Source organism: Girardinichthys multiradiatus, chromosome 11 (genome assembly GCF_021462225.1).
Source record: "Girardinichthys multiradiatus isolate DD_20200921_A chromosome 11, DD_fGirMul_XY1, whole genome shotgun sequence".
Taxonomy (NCBI): domain Eukaryota; kingdom Metazoa; phylum Chordata; class Actinopteri; order Cyprinodontiformes; family Goodeidae; genus Girardinichthys; species Girardinichthys multiradiatus.
The window spans coordinates 798,284-814,384 of record NC_061804.1 but is presented as its reverse complement, the minus strand read 5'-3'; the positions used below and the strand labels follow the sequence as shown (position 1 = coordinate 814,384).

At 40.5% G+C, this 16,101-nt stretch overlaps 1 protein-coding gene across 1 annotated transcript; it reads left to right on the top strand.

The window, feature by feature from the left end:
- The first annotated feature begins 4,700 nt into the window (after positions 1-4,700).
- On the top strand, positions 4,701-15,843 carry taf9 (TAF9 RNA polymerase II, TATA box binding protein (TBP)-associated factor). Its single transcript, XM_047379465.1, has 7 exons — positions 4,701-4,833; positions 6,125-6,206; positions 6,468-6,604; positions 6,829-6,963; positions 7,049-7,130; positions 7,276-7,389; positions 15,476-15,843. The coding sequence occupies exons 1-7, from the start codon at positions 4,798-4,800 to the stop codon at positions 15,631-15,633; spliced, it is 744 nt and encodes a 247-aa protein (XP_047235421.1). The 5' UTR covers positions 4,701-4,797; the 3' UTR covers positions 15,634-15,843.
- Positions 15,844-16,101: the final 258 nt, after the last annotated feature.

Below are 16,101 nucleotides of genomic sequence, written 5' to 3'. Positions count from 1 at the left end.
GAGGGATGATGGGAGGAATAAATGTATCAATTTAAATTAATTCTGAGAAGCTTCTAATGAAACCAGGAGCTGCAGCCAGAACATGTCCTTCTCCTGGATTCCTGCACCTTTCTCTGTATTTGTACTCGTCGTCTTCCGCTTATCCGGGACCGGGTCGCGGTCGTGGAACACTGGACCAGCTCTATACCCTCTACAGGGTGCTCGAGGGTTCATGGGAGTTTGCCAACCGGTCCACATGTGTTTTGTGGACCTGGAGAAGGCATTCGACTGTGTCCCTCGTGATGCCCTGTGGGGGGTGCTCCAGGAGTATGGAATCGGGGGCCCTTTATTAGGGGCCATCCGGTCCCTGTACGAGCGGAGCAGGAGTTTGGTCCGCATTGCCGGCACTAAGTTGGACCTGTTCCCAGTGCATGTTGGACTCCGGCAGGGCTGCCCTTTGTCACCGGTCCTGTTCATAACTTTTATGGACAGGATTTCTAGACGCAGCCAAGGGCCGGAGGGGGTCTGGTTTGGGGACCAGTGGATTTCGTCTCTTCTTTTTGCGGATGACGTGGTCCTGCTGGCCCCCTCTAGCCAAGACCTACAGCATGCGCTGTGGCGGTTCGCAGCCGAGTGTGAAGCGGCAGGGATGAAGATCAGCTCCTCCAAGTCCGAGGCCATGGTTCTCGACCGGAAAAGGGTGGCTTGTCCTCTTCAGGTTGGAGGGGAGTTCCTGCCTCAAGTGGAGGAGTTTAAGTATCTCAGGGTCTTGTTCACGAGTGAGGGAAGAATGGAGCGGGAGAACGACAGACGGATCGGTGCGGCTGCCACAGTAATGGGGGCGCTGTGCCGGTCCATTGTGGTGAAGAGAGAGCTGAGCCGAAAAGCAAAGCTCTCGATTTACCGGTCGGTCTACGTTCCTACCCTCACCTATGGCCATGAACTTTGGGTCATGACTGAAAGAACAAGATCACGGATACAAGCAGCTGAAATGAGCTTCCTCCGTAGGGTGGCCGGGCACTCCCTTAGAGATAGGGTGAAGAGCTCGGCCATCCGGGAGGAGCTCGGAGTAGAACCGCTGCTCCTCCACATTGAGAGGAGACAGTTGAGGTGGCTCGGGCATCTATACCGGATGCCTCCTGGACGCCTTCCTCGGGAGGTGTTCCAGGCACGTCCCACCGGGAGGAGGCCCAGGGGACGGCCCAGGACACGCTGGAGGGACTATGTCTCTCGGCTGGCCTGGGAACGCCTTGGGCTCCCCCTGGAAGAACTGGAGGAGGTGTCTGGAGAGAGGGACGTCTGGGCGTCTCTGCTGAGTCTGCTGCCCCCGTGACCTGGTCTCTGTATTTGTTACATTTTGTATATATTTATATACATTTAGTAAGGTTGTATTCTGAGATGAATTACATTTTTTCTTTCAAGTCCTTTTTAAAAACAGAACCATCTGGGTTGATTCTCTGACTCACACATGAAAATACATTTAATTTCTAGTTTTTATTTTGTAAAACATTTAAACATGATTAGGTGTAATATTTATTGTTCTTGCCTACAGGAGAAGCTTTCTTGCCATGTACTGTTTTTTCTTTCAGAGGTTCAGAAACCTGCTGATTAAATATTTCAGACTGAGGGGTGAAAATATTTCTCTGGAAAAAACTGATCCTGGTTCAGAGCCAATTTACATCTGGATCAGGTGGTCCAGCCTAACAGGAACCATCACGTCTGTGAGGGGAAGACGAGGTTCTACAGAAGAACAGGCTTATTTAGCCTGCAGACAGAGGTCACTGCTGGTTTCCTGATGTTCTGCTCTGCAGAGGGACACAGATCCAAACCTTTGCTAATCTTGCTGTTCTTACAGAGTCGGTTCTGAACATGTTTGATGTGATTTATGCTGATTTTGGGCCCCAACAGCTGCTGTAAGGAGTTTGTTCTGGCACATTTCTAGAAGTGCAGGAGTGGATTTTATAAAGCATGGAAGCTGCAGCGTCTCTCCTTCAGCTCTCTTTGGGAACATGTATAACCTGGAAACCTGCAGCTGCTCCTTGTTCTAAACCTTTCCTGTCTGAAGAACAGATAAGGCTCTGCACGCAACTCTGTTTATGACTTCTCAGAAGGTTTCCTCTTATCACATCTCAGACATGATCACATGAACCGACTCCTCTGTGGAGCCTTCAGCTGATGCTATTTATCAAATTTAACAAATTTGGAAAGAAGTAATAAGTTGGTTTGTGTTAAAGGGGCGTTTTGACTGTTTTTCTCCAGGTGTTTTCTTCAGGTGAAGTGGCTGTGGATCTAAACTGAAGTATGAAGATGCAGTGATGTTTTTACATATTGTTCCTTGTCCTGCAGCGCCCCCTGCAGCCTCTTCATTACAAAGCTCTATCTCATTCAGGTTTCTCATTGATTTTAAATTATACTGGTCCTTCTCAAAATATTAGCATATTGTGATAAAGTTAATTATTTTCCATAATGTAATTATGAAAATTTAACATTCATATATTTTAGATTCATTGCACACTAACTGAAATATTTCAGGTCTTTTATTGTCTTAATACGGATGATTTTGGCATACAGCTCAAGAAAACCCAAAATTCCTATCTCACAAAATTAGCATATTTCATCCGACCAATAAAAGAAAAGTGTTTTTAATACAAAAAACATAAACCTTCAAATAATCATGTACAGTTATGCACTCAATACTTGGTCAGGAATCCTTTTGCAGAAATGACTGCTTCAATGCGGCGTGGCATGGAGGCAATCAGCCTGTGGCACTGCTGAGGTCTTATGGAGGCCCAGGATGCTTCGATAGCGGCCTTTAGCTCATCCAGAGTGTTGGGTCTTGAGTCTCTCAACGTTCTCTTCACAATATCCCACAGATTCTCTATGGGGTTCAGGTCAGGAGAGTTGGCAGGCCAATTGAGCACAGTGATACCATGGTCAGTAAACCATTTACCAGTGGTTTTGGCACTGTGAGCAGGTGCCAGGTCGTGCTGAAAAATGAAATCTTCATCTCCATAAAGCTTTTCAGCAGATGGAAGCATGAAGTGCTCCAAAATCTCCTGATAGCTAGCTGCATTGACCCTGCCCTTGATAAAACACAGTGGACCAACACCAGCAGCTGACACGGCACCCCAGACCATCACTGACTGTGGGTACTTGACACTGGACTTCTGGCATTTTGGCATTTCCTTCTCCCCAGTCTTCCTCCAGACTCAGTCCACTGCTTCCACAGGTCCCCCAAGGTCTGGAATCGGCCCTTCTCCACAATCTTCCTCAGGGTCCGGTCACCTCTTCTCGTTGTGCAGCGTTTTCTGCCACACTTTTTCCTTCCCACAGAGTTCCCACTGAGGTGCCTTGATACAACACTCTGGGAACAGCCTATTCGTTCAGAAATGTCTTTCTGTGTCTTACCCTCTTGCTTGAGGGTGTCAATAGTGGCCTTCTGGACAGCAGTCAGGTCGGCAGTCTTACCCATGATTGGGGTTTTGAGTGATGAACCAGGCTGGGAGTTTTAAAGACCTCAGGAATCTTTTGCAGGTGTTTAGAGTTAACTCGTTGATTCAGATGATTAGGTTCATAACTCGTTTAGAGACCCTTTTAATGATATGCTAATTTTGTGAGATAGGAATTTTGGGTTTTCATGAGCTGTATGCCAAAATCATCCGTATTAAGACAATAAAAGACCTGAAATATTTCAGTTAGTGTGCAATGAATCTAAAATATATGAATGTTAAATTTTCATCATGACATTATGGAAAATAATGAACTTTATCACAATATGCTAATATTTTGAGAAGGACCAGTAGTCTAAAAATTCTCATGTCTGAATCAGCAGAATTTTACACATTTTAAACTGTTGAAACATAAATCAAGAGGAAAAACAGGCTGAAGGCGCTGATATCAGATAGATATTTCTAACACCTGGAGGGATAAACTCTACAACTCTTAAAGTTTGGGATGTAAGAGGAAGTGAACCATTTTGACAAAATAATAAATGTTGAATAGATCAAGAATTCTATTATTAATAATGACTATTTTGTTATTTAGATCACAGAAAATACCATTCTTTTCTAAAGCGGAAGAAATTAAATCATTGTTTTTGAATACAAACCAATCCCAACTTTTAGTTTGTATTGTACATATTCTCTATGTTTATGTTTTGTAATAATCTTGTACATTTGTATAGTTTTGTTCTGTTTTCTTTCTAATGTTGTATGCTATTTTGAGGATGTTCAATATTTCTGACTTATTAAGTTATCGATTTTGTTACTGTAGTGTTGCAGTTTCGATTTCCTGGTTCTATTCTATTCTATTCTTATTTAATCATCTGACGTTTGAGGTGTAGGCTGCACGGTGGCGCAGTTGGTAGCACTGTTGCCTTGCAGCATGAAGGTCCTGGGTTTAATTCCCGACCGGGGATCTTTCTGCATGGAGTTTGCATGTTCTCCCTGTGCATGCGTGGGTTCTCACCGGGTACTCCGGCTTCCTCCCACAGTCCAAAGACATGCCTGTTAGGTTAATTGGTCTCTCTAAATTGCCCTTAGGTGTATGAATGAGTGTGTGCATGGTTGTTTGTGTGTTGACCTGTGATGGACTGGCGACCATTCCAGGGTGAACCCCGTTTCTCACCCACAGACTGCTGGAGATAGACACCAGCTCCCCCGCGACCCACTATGGAAGAAGCGGTAGAAAATGACTGACTGACGTTTGAGGTGTGAAACGGTGCAGTTGTACCTCTGTACCTGTAGGTGGCAGCACTTCACCGTGGTGTCGGTGTTGTTATCTGTTTAGTATGAAGCAGTAGAAGCAGTACTTGTTAAGATGTCTGCTCCGAAAACAATCCCGAAAGATGCTCAGGTAACTTCCAGTAATTTATCCGATTCAGCTGTTTGATTTGACTGAACTCCAGCAGTCACTGAAATAATGAGAATTTGTCCAAACTGTATCTAGAATGAACGGATGCTCTGTTTAGCTTGTTAGCTTAGCTGTTAGCCGCTAGCCGTTAGCTCCGCGTTGTTTTCTATCGAAGGAAGAAAAGAGAAACATCTGAGTTTATTTTAACCCAACATGAACAACATTTACGAGAAATCTAAAACGGGTCTCTGATTTATTATAATCTTGTGTCTGTTTTATAACTTCAGGAAACTAACCGCAGAAGTTTAAAGAGATATTAGGGTGAATTTGGTCAATGGGTCCAAAACGAGCCGAATCATTTCTGTCCTGATTTAGGATGGTCAGTCAGGCGTTCTGCTAGTTAGAATCTAAGCTGATTTACAGTCATAATAGCTAAAATGTCAATAAAAAAACATGATTTATTGAATCAGAATGATGAACACAGATTTATATCCTTAAAGCAAACAGTAACGGAGCCTCAATGAGCCCCATCAGGGCAGCAATACAAGAATATACAATAATCATGTAAACATTAATGACATGTTATTGTTAACAGTGTTTCTGTTCATATTCACTCTTACATCCTATTACATGCAAGTTAAGTTTTTAAGTTACAAACTTTGTTTAAATCCACATGCAGGACCTCCTGATAACAGCGTTGGTTCTGGTCCAGTCTGTGAAACAGACACATCAGATTCAGCAGAACCATCATCATGCCTGCAGAGCTGCAGTGATTTATTCAAACATGATGGTTGATGGTTTCTTCAGATGCTGCCGTCATCTTTCCTGCAGAAGTCAGTTCAATTGACCGAAATGAAAATCTACATTTTAAATCAGTTTTTGACTAATTGGTTCAAATCAGGACATAATTTAGAACCAGAATCAGTGTTTATCTGCCAAGCTTGACACCAACAAGGAATATGACTTGGATTCCACTTTGGTCTCAATGAAAAGATTTAAGATGAAATATTTTAATAGTTGTTTTTATAAATAAATATATAAACAGTGTTTTTACACAACAGAAAGACAAGGTTGAATTAGTGCAAATAGATTGAAATTGTCTTTGATTTCTTTCAAGTTTTCTGACACACATTCAGAGGTTCAACTATAAACCTGCCTTAAAACAAAGAACCTCAGGAAGAACACCAGCCTTTCATATTTAGATCTTATCCTCAAACCGGACCGAACCTGAGCTTCTCAGTAGTTCTGTTATTAAACACCATGTTCCTAATCAGTCCTGCTGGTGTTGATCCAGGTGATGATGCAGATCTTGAAGGACATGGGGGTCACTGAGTACGAGCCTCGGGTCATCAACCAGATGCTGGAGTTCACCTACAGTAAGTCTCTGAAGAAGAAGAGTTTCACCTGAAGCTGTTGATGTTTGGGTTTATGTCCTGGAGACGAAACCATCAGAGATTCTGATGAACATAAAGTTCTGTTTTAAATACTGAGATATTTCCTCATCATTTTCATGTTATTGTTAAGCCTGTGACCTCTGACCTGTTGATCATTCTGAATGAAAAATGTCCCTAAACTCAGTTTGTTCTTAAAAGAGAAGTTCGTCCTCAGCTCTCAGAATAATCCGCTGCTGTCTCCAGGATACGTGACGACCATCATAGAGGACGCAAAAATCTATGCCACACACGCCAAGAAGTCCAACGTGGACGCTGATGACATCAAGCTGGCCATCCAGTGTCGTATGGACCAGTCGTTCACCTCGCCACCACCACGAGATGTAAGCGTTCCTCTTTCTGATTGCAGCGTGCAGGGTTTGGACCTCCAGCAGTTCTTCTTCCTGCTTCATTTTTAAATCTGTCACTCGGGGTGTAAAATGAATCAGATTTCTGATCATTCTTGCTGGTTTCATTCACTTTCAGCTATGATCTTCAAAGTTTCATCATAAGGTCTCCAACGTAAACCCTGTTTGGTCTCACGTGAGATTTTCTGCTCTGTGTTCAGTTCCTGTTGGAGGTCGCGAGGCAGAAGAACCAGACTCCACTCCCTCTCATCAAACCGTACACCGGCCCCCGACTTCCTCCAGACCGCTACTGTCTGACGGCCCCCAACTACAGACTGAAATCCATCCAGAAGAAGGTGGAGACTCTTCATCCTCATCTTTAAACAGCAGCTGCTCCTCCCTGATCCTCTGATGTTCACCTCTGACCTCTTATCTCTCCAGGTGTCGTCTTCTGCCAGCAGGATATCGGTGCCTCGTCTGAGCGTTGGCGCCGTTTCCAGCAGACCGACTACACCCACACTCGGTGAGTTCCAGCAGAGGGCGCTACAGAGACAAGGCAACAGTAGAAACAACACATAAATGCTGCATTATCTGAAACCAGTGGCACCAGTGTGGGGCCACTTCATGATTACTGGACCAGTTTGTCTTGACCAGTGTTTCCTCCACAGGAACTCCTTCTGTCCAGTCGGTCACCACGAAAGTTGGAACTCCAGTGTCTCTGACGGGTCAGAGGTTTACTGTTCAGATCCCACCACCCTCTCAGACGACCACCACCAAAACCAGTAAGAACGTCCTTCCTCCCAATCACTCTGAACTCAGAATCCTGCAGAAATGAATCAGGATGGCATTAAATGCACAGAAGAAAGGTCCAAAACAGAGTCAGCAAGAATGGGTCGATTAGTTCTCCCTCCCAGTGCTGCAGGAACAAAATGACCTCATCCTGTTCTAGTAGAACCTCACATATCACCAGATGTCAGCCGGTCAGAACCTCATCTCTAGTGTGGTGTTGGACAAATACAAATGTTGTTGTAGGAGGGACCTATGAGGACTCCCCATGCAACGTCATTCCAGTAATAACTTGTTCTGATCAGCTCTAATAAAACAACAAACGTCTCTGATGCGTTTTATGTTTCCTGCCTTGGGAACATAAAACACATTTACAAACTTCCTCACAAAGCAGTGAGTAGATCATCCATTAACATTTCAGATGAACTGCAGACTTGTTGAAACTCATGGTGATAAAGCAGAAAAGGTCACGTTTGAATAGGTCAAACATGGGCGGTCTACGATGGAAACACTGGTTAAATTCTTGAAATTTAAATGAATCTCTTGAAATGATACACAGAATTTAATGTCTGCAGAAATGAAATCTTGAAGTTCTTTGGTTCAACACTATCAGCCTCTTTACGTTGTACTTTTGTTAGAAGTTTGACCAAAGAATAAGAATTTGACACAAGCTAAATGATTAGTCCTGGAAGTAGCTGAAAATGTCCCTGAGGTCACCACTAGGGGGCAGCTTACCAGAAGGAATAGAGCTCAGGGGCCAAGATGGCGTCAACCTAAGCGGACGTGTTTTTTCACTCTGTCAGGTAACTTAAGAGGTTCGTGATTTTTCACCCAATGTTGCAGGTCAACTTTTTGTAAGGTTACATTTAGCTGAAATCTTTGACTCTGGAAGAACTCGGACTTGAATGGGTAAAAGAAAGAGCAGGAAAATATTGGCCACTACTCTGGAAGATAGTATCATCAGCACACGAACCCTCCCATGGAGAGCCGTCCTGAAGACAATGAACACAAGCTAGCCGAAGAGATTAGCTGGTTCGACTCCAATCAACACCCTGTACAGGTGTGCCTTGCTCCTCCACTCCCAGACTCACCGCTCAAACCTCCAGTCAAGAAGGTAAAGTTTGATAGCAGTGAAAAAGGCGAAATTTTCCAGATGCTTTCTAAAAAACAAGACGAAACTCCTCGTACTGTTAAAAAAAACAACAGAATCGACCTCTATGCAGATGGAGAAACTAACTTCAACTGTTCAGATACTTACGCTTGAAGATTTAGAAGACACAAAAAACATAATTCAAAAACTAAAAGCTCTGAAAATAAACATCGCTGACTGCCAGCGTTATAGCCGAAGACGGTCCCTGAAACTGCACGAGTGAAAGAGGAGGAGGGAGAGGACTTGAGGCACAAAATTACCGACATCCTTGGCAGTTCAGCTCCCAAACTCCGCACCGATTTGGAAGATGGCATCGACATCGCTTGGAGCAGCGGCGCCAGGATGGATCATGCAGACCAACAATCATCATCTTCGCTTTAAAGCGGGTTCCAGATGCCGTCTGGAGAGAAACAAAGGGTTCCAAGTTTCTTTTCGACAACAAACTGAGGATCACGGCGGCGCTTTCACCACAAGACAAGGAAGCAAGGGAGAAACTTTGGTGAAGAAGGCCAGAGAGGAGGGAAAGAAAGCCTCATTTGCTTTAGAAATGGACCCTCCAGAGGTAATCTGAATACATTCAGGCTGTCTGTTGTTGAGCGCAAAGCAACATTTACTGAAACTAGTTTTGCTTATATTCTCTGTCTACACTTCATTTCATTTATATGGGAATTTTTGTTATAAGCTTAACAGTAAAAATTGTTGTAAATAATTCAGATTATGTTTGTTTGCTCGGTTTATATAACTTGTTCGTAGCTTTGTTGATATGGATACATATATGTATATATATATATATATATTTATATTTGGGAATTGTTCAGACTAGATTCTGTTGCAAAGAGAGGAAGGAATTAAACAACAACTCAGTTTTCATTGTTTCAATAAGAAATTCAGAGATTTGTTTAATTTAGGCTTTAAATGTAACTTTATAGTTTTATTACAGTAAGTTCCAGTTGTCAGGTTTAATAAGTTACCGATGATACATTTTCATTACCCTGCTGTTAAAAAAGATAACATGAAAATAAATGGCGGTGAGGAAATTCTAGGTTTATTTTCTGTTATCCAGTTTATTCGGTTGTTAATCACCTCCTCATATTTGTTGTATTTTCTTCAGCACATCTAATATTTTTTTGATAAAACAATTCCCCTTTAAACGTTTTTCTAATTTTGTTCAATGGATTTTTTGTTGAACTCTTTTAATGTCAGAGGTATTAAGGATATTACTAAAAGGAAAGCGATTTTCTTGTTTTGTAGAAGGATGGAGACGGATTTCATTTTGCTTCAAGAAACTCATTCCTGTGAGTCCGATGTTAAATTTTGGGGTAATGCAGCTTATTTCAGTCATGGCTCTTATCACTCAGTAGGGGTTAAAGGTGATGTTTTAGAAACGGTGCCTTCTGATGATGGCAGATGGATAACACTTGTAATAAAACAAGACAATGCAGTTTTTATTCTTTGTAATTCATACAGTTTTAATTCACAGGCTTCAAAACAAGATATTATTCAGTGTAATAGTCTTAAAACTTAAAGAACTGCATGGTTCAAATATAATTCTGTGTGGTAACTTGAAACGATAGACAGATTTCCTCCTAAACAACATTTTGCTTTACAAAATAACAACCTTATCTGATTCCTAACCTCCAGCCTGACGCCTGGCGTTTCTTCAACCCTACTAAAAAGAAATTTACATGGTCCAATAATAACCACTCTCTAAACTCCAGAATAGATGTTTTTCTAATCTCATCTTCTTCCCTGCAATATGTAAAAGACATTTGCCATCTTAATACCCCTTTATCTGATCATAAACTTATTCTGAAATGATCTACAACCCAAGAGGTTATTGGAAATTCAATAATTCTTTGTTAAAAGACCGATCCTTTAATGAAACAGTCAAAGATCTTGTTAAAAACGTTTTAACGAGGACGTTATTGAAGAACATAGGAACAAATGGGAGTTATTCAAATACAAAATCAGATTAGCTGCTCTTAAAAGAAGTAAAGAACTAAATAAAGAAAAACAGAAGCTAGAATCTGACTTGATGCACAAACTTCACCTATTAATGACCAAAAAACAGCTTACTTCAATTGAAGAACTTGAATTAAAAAATATTCCGATACAGTTAGATCAGTTTTATTAAGATTTGGCAAAAGGTTCATTTATTCGCTCTAGGGCTAAAAGGCTAGAAGAAGGAGATTTCTTTGCTCTGGAAAAAAGAAATCTTTAACCGCTCTTAATATTAGTGGAAAGTTGTCTAAAGATCCAATATTAATCAATAAATCTGTTTGTGAGTTTTATGAAAAACTTTATTAATCCAACTTCAATGAAAACGATTCAGCTGTTTTTCTGAAAGCAATTAAACCTTAAATACCTTCAATTAATGAAGACTTTAAATCACGGTGTGACTCGGACTTGTCAATAACAGAAGTTTTCCATGAAGAGGGGAAGCGCCTGGTTGAGTTTTACCTTCATATTTGGGAATTTATTTTAAAACCCACTATTTTCCATGTACAAAGAATGTATCACTCATGGTGAGACGTCGATTACTATGAAGCAGGAAATCATTTCTCTTAGCCCCAAACCTGGTAAAGACCCCTTAATAATCAGAAACTGGCGGCCCATTACTCTCCTAACAATTCTAAAGTTTTAGCCGTATCGTATGCTAACAGATTGAAAAGAGGTCTAGATACTATCAAAGCTGAAACTCAGACAGGCTTTATGAAAAATCATCATATTAGTAGTAATATTAGACTAATCTTGGACTTAATTGATGCCCTGATCTTGTTTCTAGACTTCTACAAAGCCTTTGACACAATTCAACATCATTTTCTCATGCAGTCCCTTAATGCATTTGGTTTTTGGTCAAAACTTTGTTGATATTGTTTTATAGAGATATTAATATCTCTGTGATAATCAACATGAACACATCTAAACGATTCAAAATTAACAGAGGTGTCCATCAAGGCTGCCCTGTTTCACCCTTTTTATTTATACTAGTCACCAAATTATTATCAATCCTTATTGTTAACAAGAACTTTGAAGGCATCACAATTTTTGGCAAGAGTTGAGATTTTCCCAACTTGCAGATGAAACATTTTTGTAAAGGATAAACACCACCTCCCCAATCCAATAACTTGATTAACCAATTCTCTAATGCCTCTGGCCTACATTTAAATGTGTCTAAATGTGAAATTCTTTACATAACTGCAATGAGGTTGCAATCTGAAATATTCCAGTTAGAGATATGGTTAGATATCTAGGAATACAACATTTAAACCTTTCAAACAGGATAACTAAAGCGAAATCCATCCTTAATACATGGCTTCAAAGGGATTTGTCTGTCCTTGGTGGAGTTCTTCTCTCTAAAGCAGAAGGCCTACCTCGCTTTGTGTATCCATCTTTATCCCTTTTTGTTAACGATTTAACAGCTGCACAAATTAAAATCTTTTTAAATTTCATTGGGAAAAACAAATCACACAAGCTTAAAAAAGGAGTACTTTCCAACAGCAAAGTGGAGGGAGGTCTTGAAGTTCTAGATTTCTTTGACATTAATAATACCTTTTAAAATGAATTGGCTTAAAAAATGTCTCATAAATCCTGATTCCACCTGGTTTTTCATTCCAAACCATGTCTTCAATAAATTACGAGGCTTGTCTTTTCTCTTGAAATGTAACTTTCTACCTAGTAAATTACCTATCAAACTGTCCAAATTTCACCAGCATGTCCTTCATTCTTGCAAACCGGCCTTTGTTCATAATTTCTTGCCCCACAAGGCTCTTCTTTGGAATAATTGCAATATTTTGATCAAAAACAAGTCTGTATTCTTTTACAATTGGTTGGAGAAAGATATCAACCACAGCCTCTGTCTTCTTGGTAGTACTGGTAATATGTTGTCCTACGAGCTCTTTATATCTGTATATGGTTTTCTTGTCCCCCAGTGAATTTATCAAGATAACTTGTGCTATTCCTAAAGACTTAATTCAACTAATAAAAAATCACCTGAGCTGTAGCGGTTCTATGAAAGCTTGAATTATGCTTATGCTGGAGGGTATTAAATTAACATAGAAAGTGCAACAACAAACACATACAAAAGAAAGAACAGTGTGGTGCCTAGAGGCAAATTTTACTGGAGATCTCAAATTGAAAGAATAAACTGGAGAAGGTCTTGGTTATTACCCCACAAATATTGTATCCCTAATAAAGCAAAAGAAATACATTTTAAAATTCTTCATAACATACATCCGGTGAATTATATCATTGCAAAAATGTTCAGATGCGTTTGCCTCAGACCAAGGAAGATCTGGCTGACTGAGCAGCTGACTGAGCAGCCATATCCTGTCATTTGTTAACTCCTTCCTTTCTGACCTCAGATCTAACAAGAATGATTATTGTCCTTCATTGTTTCTCAGATAAGAAATTTATTTACCGGATGTTAGCAACGGCATTGCTTTCACCTCTGATGCTCCAAGTCGCTCGGCACGCTGTTCCTTCCCCTGTAATGTTGGTTTCCATGGTAACAGGATGGACTATTTACATCTGTTAGAGGAGCTGGAGCATGTTTGTCTGCTTAATATGGATGATTGAAGCTGCTTCAGGATCAGAAGATGTGACACATATGGATCAGTTCCTGTTTGTCCGTAATATTCTTTAATGTTCCCACAAAACGTTTTGGTATATTTCCAACAAAAGGAAATAAACTAAAAACATGTTTCATTTGTAGATGGTTATGAAAAAGACTCCAGCGCTCCATAGGCAGGTTTATCACATTTCAGCAAGAAGACAATTTAAAGTGCTTTACATGATGAAAAAGTAAACTGCAGTGGCTTGATGAAAGAAAGTTACAAAAAGGAAAGAAAAGTTGGACAGCACACTGAAATTAATGGTGTTTAACTATCAAAAGCAAATCGAAACTAATTCGTTTTTAACCTGGATTGAAAAGAACTCAGGGATTCTGGAAGTTTGTTCTAGATTAGAATCACAATCAGCTTTATTACCAAGTTTGTGGAGAAAAACAAGGAATTTGACTCCGGTCCACCTTGCTCTCAATAATAAAGAATATCTTTTTAAATCTACATATAAACAGAGTGACTTTCCAATAGAATATAATGTGGGATCAGTCCAAATCTGCCTGGTGTTTTTCTGGAGCTCTGACTGTCGAGAGTTCATCAGAGGAAGAAACTGTCTCTGTGGCGGCTGGTTTTAGTGAACAGTGCTCTGTAGCGCCACCTGAAGGTAAAACTAAACAGTTTGTGTGCAGGGTGTGTGGGGTTGTTAGAGATGTTAGCAGCCCTTTTTCTGACCCTTGACCTGTATAAGTCCTGGATGGAGGGAAGGTGATCCTCTCTGCAGCCATTGTGGAGAAGAAGAACTGAAGGCTGCTTCTCTGTGTTTGGTTCTGGTTCTGGGGATGCAGAGTAGACTGGAACCAGAAGACCTGATTGGTCTAGGAGGTTGAAGTATTTTAAAGTCTATTCTCTGAGGTCCAGGGAACCAGCGGAACCAGCGGAAGGACCATAGACCTGGACTGATGTTCACTACTTCTCTTTCAGTTGATGTATAATTTATTCAAAGCTTTTGCAGATGATTTGTTAAATTGTGTCATTTTGTTCACACTTGTTTAGGTTGGACCCAGCATTGGTGCTGGACTTAATATTGATGTCCAGACTACTCTTCTACTCTTTGAATTTTCTCAGTAAAGAAGCAGATTCATTGCAGGCCTTGTTGGAGTCCAGATGCTAAAGACGGAAGGGTTTATTAACCTGTCGACCGTAGCAACTAAGGCTCAGGGGTTCTGTCCAGTCTCACTGAAGGATGTATGGTTGGGAGGAGCGTTTTCACCATCCGGCTCACCATGTCATGAGAAAATGTCTTTTTATAAATGTATTTTTGTCCAAACTCACCTAACCTTTAGATATGTGTTCATACTGATTGTTTTATGGTGAAGGAAAGAGCTTGAAGAAGACCTTTAATGGGATGTGTGCTTCAGGAGAGAGCTAATATGTAGCAGAAACATCAGGAGAGTGTGATGATGTGCATCTTTGGATCTCATTGAGATCCAACACTAGTTTCACAGAACATGCAAGTGTTGATGTGTTAAACATGTCAATTTAAGACATGTTAAATAGGACAAGGCTTAGCTTCTACAATATTAGATATTTTGCAAGCATTAGATAATAAGTTTACTTTAGCTAATATCTTTACAAGAGGATGATGCTATTACAAGCTGCCTTGAGTTTTGCTTTTGGTTGGACCGACTTTGTTCAGGCCCATTTGGTTTATTCAGTCACTGTAACAGAAAACATGACAGTGACTGATTTGGGTTATCATACGTAGCTTCTGCCTCTTATCTAAGATCTGCTGCTGATCTTAGCTGTGAAAATATGTACAACTATCAGGCACAAGAGGGCACTCTAAGCACACATACTACAGGAATCTATTTTTAGTTTAACCAAAACATAACCTCGTAAACTAAGGAACAAATTATTTTCTGTAGAGTGAAATAAAATATTTAATAAACAGAACATAATATGGAAAATAATACATTTACTTGAGATTCATAGCACAACCCGTTACACAAAAAAAACGCTGCTATTAGCATGTTAGCTACTCTGCTAAAGATTGGCCATATGCTAGCATAACGTGCTAATATTGGCTTGTTTTCTAACAATAGTACAGAAAAGTCGATGGATCCCAGAGAACTTAAAGATTTTAATTAATTTTTATGGGCAAATTCTGCTAGAAAAGGTTTAAAATTAAGTAGACAAATTGACGTTTGTCAGACAAATGACTGCAGAAGTACTTTAAGGCTAAAAACAGAAACTGTTTATTAATGCTTCAAAAGTAGAAGCAATAATAAAAAGCAGAGCATGTCCAATCATCCTAATCATAAACGCCAGCAGATAAAGGAAGAATAAAACTGGTCCCTTCTGTCTCCACAGCGACGCCATCCACGCCCGCGGTGTCCAACGTCCTCATCAACCCGTCTCTGATTGGCTCTAAGAACATCCTCATCACCACCAACATGGTGTCGCAGAACGCCGGCGGAGACTCGCTGAAGAGGAAGCACGACGATGATGATGACTACGACGATTTATGACGTCGTTCTCACAATAAGGACTAAAGTGAACTGCAGACATGCTCAAACATCTGTCAGGGTAGATGTTGTTTTCTAGAACTTTTCTTTAAGCAGAGAAGAACCTGCTGAGAATCAACCAGTGAAACCAGTTGAAGCTGACCACTTTTAAATCTTCAAACGTCTGTTGTGATTTCCAATAAACAGATAAAATAAAACCCTGTGAAAAAATCACTTTTACTAACTGAAGCAGTCAAATAACTTGACCCACAGTTATTCAGTTCAAAAATACTTTATTAATCCTAGAGGGAGATTAAATGTCAGGAATGTACGATATCTGCATGAACATCGGTATCAGCCGAAGTCGGTCAATATAAAAATAGTACCATAAGTAAAACAGGGCCAACATTAACATTTCAATCTTGTTGCCCTGTGTCCGTGTTTTTATAGGGGTGGGGGTTGGCGTATCTGTTTGGTCATGCGATGGTGATG